We start from the raw sequence: 2641 nt of genomic DNA on the forward strand, positions 1-2641 counted from the left end.
AATAGTGTCTGAGACACTGTTATACATCTCAATTTTTGAGTCACAAATTGAGAATCGCAAAAGCAACACAATCGGTTAGTCGTACATCTGGCTCTCAATCACTAGTAGTACAGTAGATATCTGTCAAATATTGATAGAGTAACCCGTTCGCCGAGTTCTGAGTACTGCCCTCTGTCTTTAGGACTGCAGCTGATGGTTAAGACAGGATTGTACTGACTGTATGTTAAAGTATCCTCCCACTCCCTAGCATGGCATCTACCAGGTATTGTTGTAGTAGACCAGTGTAAAACAAATTACATTCTTAAAAGCATTTAACCAATTCACAAAAGTGAACTTTTACAATGAAAACATTAGGCAATGAGAGAGCTGAAGATTTTGGGGTCCCCCTAACCTAGGGAGACAACCAGGCAGATGCCTTGAACACAAAGAGCATAAACAAAATGCACATTTTGTTGAACTTCAGTGGTGGTCCCATTCTCTTAGGACCACCCCAAGCACAGTTATTGGCAAAAAAACAATCCCAATCAAAGGCCCTTAAAAGCATTATGGGACGAGATTAGCAATGGGCAGTGAATATTATAGTATACAATATCAAATAATTCTACAAAGAACTGCAGTTCACCTAGTCATTACTATATGTCCCTCACGAGTCAAATGCAAAGCATTGAAACTATTCTTACATCAAGCTGCAGTTCCACTAGTCGTTACTAGATGTCCCTCACTAGTCAAATGCAAAACCATTGAAACCCTTTCATCAAGCATTTGCATTTGACTCGTGAGGGAAATCTAGTAACCACCAGTATACGCAGCATGAATCTGACCATGAAAAATTGATTACTGTGCAATGGGACACATGTGAACAAGTATTAATGATTAGTGAGTGGTGGTGCCAATGTGACAAAGTAGTGATGGCATATATACATATGTTGCATGGCACATCTTATCATACATTTTGTTGCAAATCTGAACATGTACTACTGATTAATGATTAAAAGGGCACTTTTAAAAATATACCAATGAGTACTAAGTAATTGGGTAAATTAAACATGCAGCTGGAAATAATGTTTGATGGAGCAAATATGAACATGCACTGCTAATTAGAAAAGAGACAATTCTGAATATGCATAATGAATGCAAGTCTTCAAAATAATGTCAGTATGCTTGATATACTTCTTGTACTTGTGTAATGATCATTCTTTTATAACTGTCAGCATTGGTGACACAATGGTCCTCAGCCAACATTTAAAAGAGGACTGTTTTCCTCCTTACAATATACTTAATTGCCCTTTTCATCTCTTTATTCCTGAGACCATAAATCATTGGGTTAAGTAATGGTGTCACCACCGTATAGAAGACAGCTATAAGTGCCTCTTTCTCTTCAGACACAGTGGCCTCAGCATGGAAATAAGCAAAGAACAGTGTCCCATAGAAAACGGTTACCACAGTGATGTGGGAGCCACAGGTGGAGAAAGCCTTCATCCGTCCCTCTGCTGAGTGTATTTTTAGGATATCAGAAACGATACGGGAGTATGAGAAAACTTTGACCGAAGCAGAAAACAGACCAATCAAGCCCCCTGTGATGAGAAATACCAGGAAATGAAAGAAGGGGTCAGTGCAGGACAGTTTGAACAATGGGGGCACATCGCAAAAGTATCTGCTAATGCTGTTGGGACCACAGAAGAGTAGCTTTGTTGCATAGATTGTGTGAACCAAAGAATAGAGGAGGCCGCAGACCCAGGACCCGACTGCCAACTGGATACAAACACTGCTGCCCATAATGGAAGAGTAACGCAAAGGCTTGCACACAGCAACATAGCGGTCATATGCCATTGCAGCCAGAAGAAAACTTTCTGCACAGACAAAGAACATGAAAAAGTACAGCTGGGTGAGGCAACCGGCAAATGAGATGGCCTTTCTCTGCTTGTGGAAGTCTGCCAACATCTTGGGTACTGTGACAGATGAGTAGGATAAATCTAGGAATGACAGGTTACTTAAAAAGAAGTACATGGGTGTGTGCAGGTGGATATCTGCCCATACAGCTGAAATTATGATGGCATTTCCAAACAAAGTTGCCAGGTAGATTACAAGAAAAAGACCAAAAAGGAACATTTCCATCTTTGGATTTTGTGAGAGGCTTAGGAGAAAGAATTCTGTCACATCTGTGTAATTCTTCATTTCCATTTAGCATGTTTTGGTGTTACCTGCACAATCAAAACAAATACATGATATGAGAACAGTTCACCGTAACAGTTCACCGTAACCAAGACATCAGCAAAGATAGGGTCACATGTGAGAGCTGATACGATTACAGTTGCAGTATATGGAAAAGAGAAATAAACTTGCGAAGTAATGACCATAAAAAGGTTTTGGCTCATAACTGATAATCGGGCATAGTAGAAATAATTTTTCCATGATATTAAAACCTTTCAAATTAGGGAAGGGCTTCTTTGCGTTCCTAAAGAGTTGACAAAGGGGTTCATAGCCCTTTTTTTTAGCAATACTGTCTTCCTACTCCTCCTGGCAAAAAAATCAATGATGAACATTTGAGCATGCAAAATAGGCTTAGGTATTTGGCCGATGGGTCGGTATTCTCACTCTTCCATGACAAGCCCTCAAAGCCCAGGATGAAGGCATAATTTCC

At 39.9% G+C, this 2641-nt stretch overlaps 1 protein-coding gene across 1 annotated transcript; it reads right to left on the reverse strand.

The window, feature by feature from the left end:
* Positions 1-1242: 1242 nt before the first annotated feature.
* LOC147735104 (olfactory receptor 1G1-like) lies at positions 1243-2181 on the reverse strand. The gene has a single exon (XM_086952627.1). It carries the CDS (start codon positions 2179-2181, stop codon positions 1243-1245), a length of 939 nt encoding a protein of 312 aa, XP_086808753.1.
* Between the last annotated feature and the right edge of the window lie 460 nt (positions 2182-2641).

The sequence above is a fragment of the Lissotriton vulgaris genome, chromosome 1_2 (assembly GCF_964263255.1).
Source record: "Lissotriton vulgaris chromosome 1_2, aLisVul1.2, whole genome shotgun sequence".
NCBI classification, from domain to species: Eukaryota; Metazoa; Chordata; class Amphibia; order Caudata; family Salamandridae; genus Lissotriton; species Lissotriton vulgaris.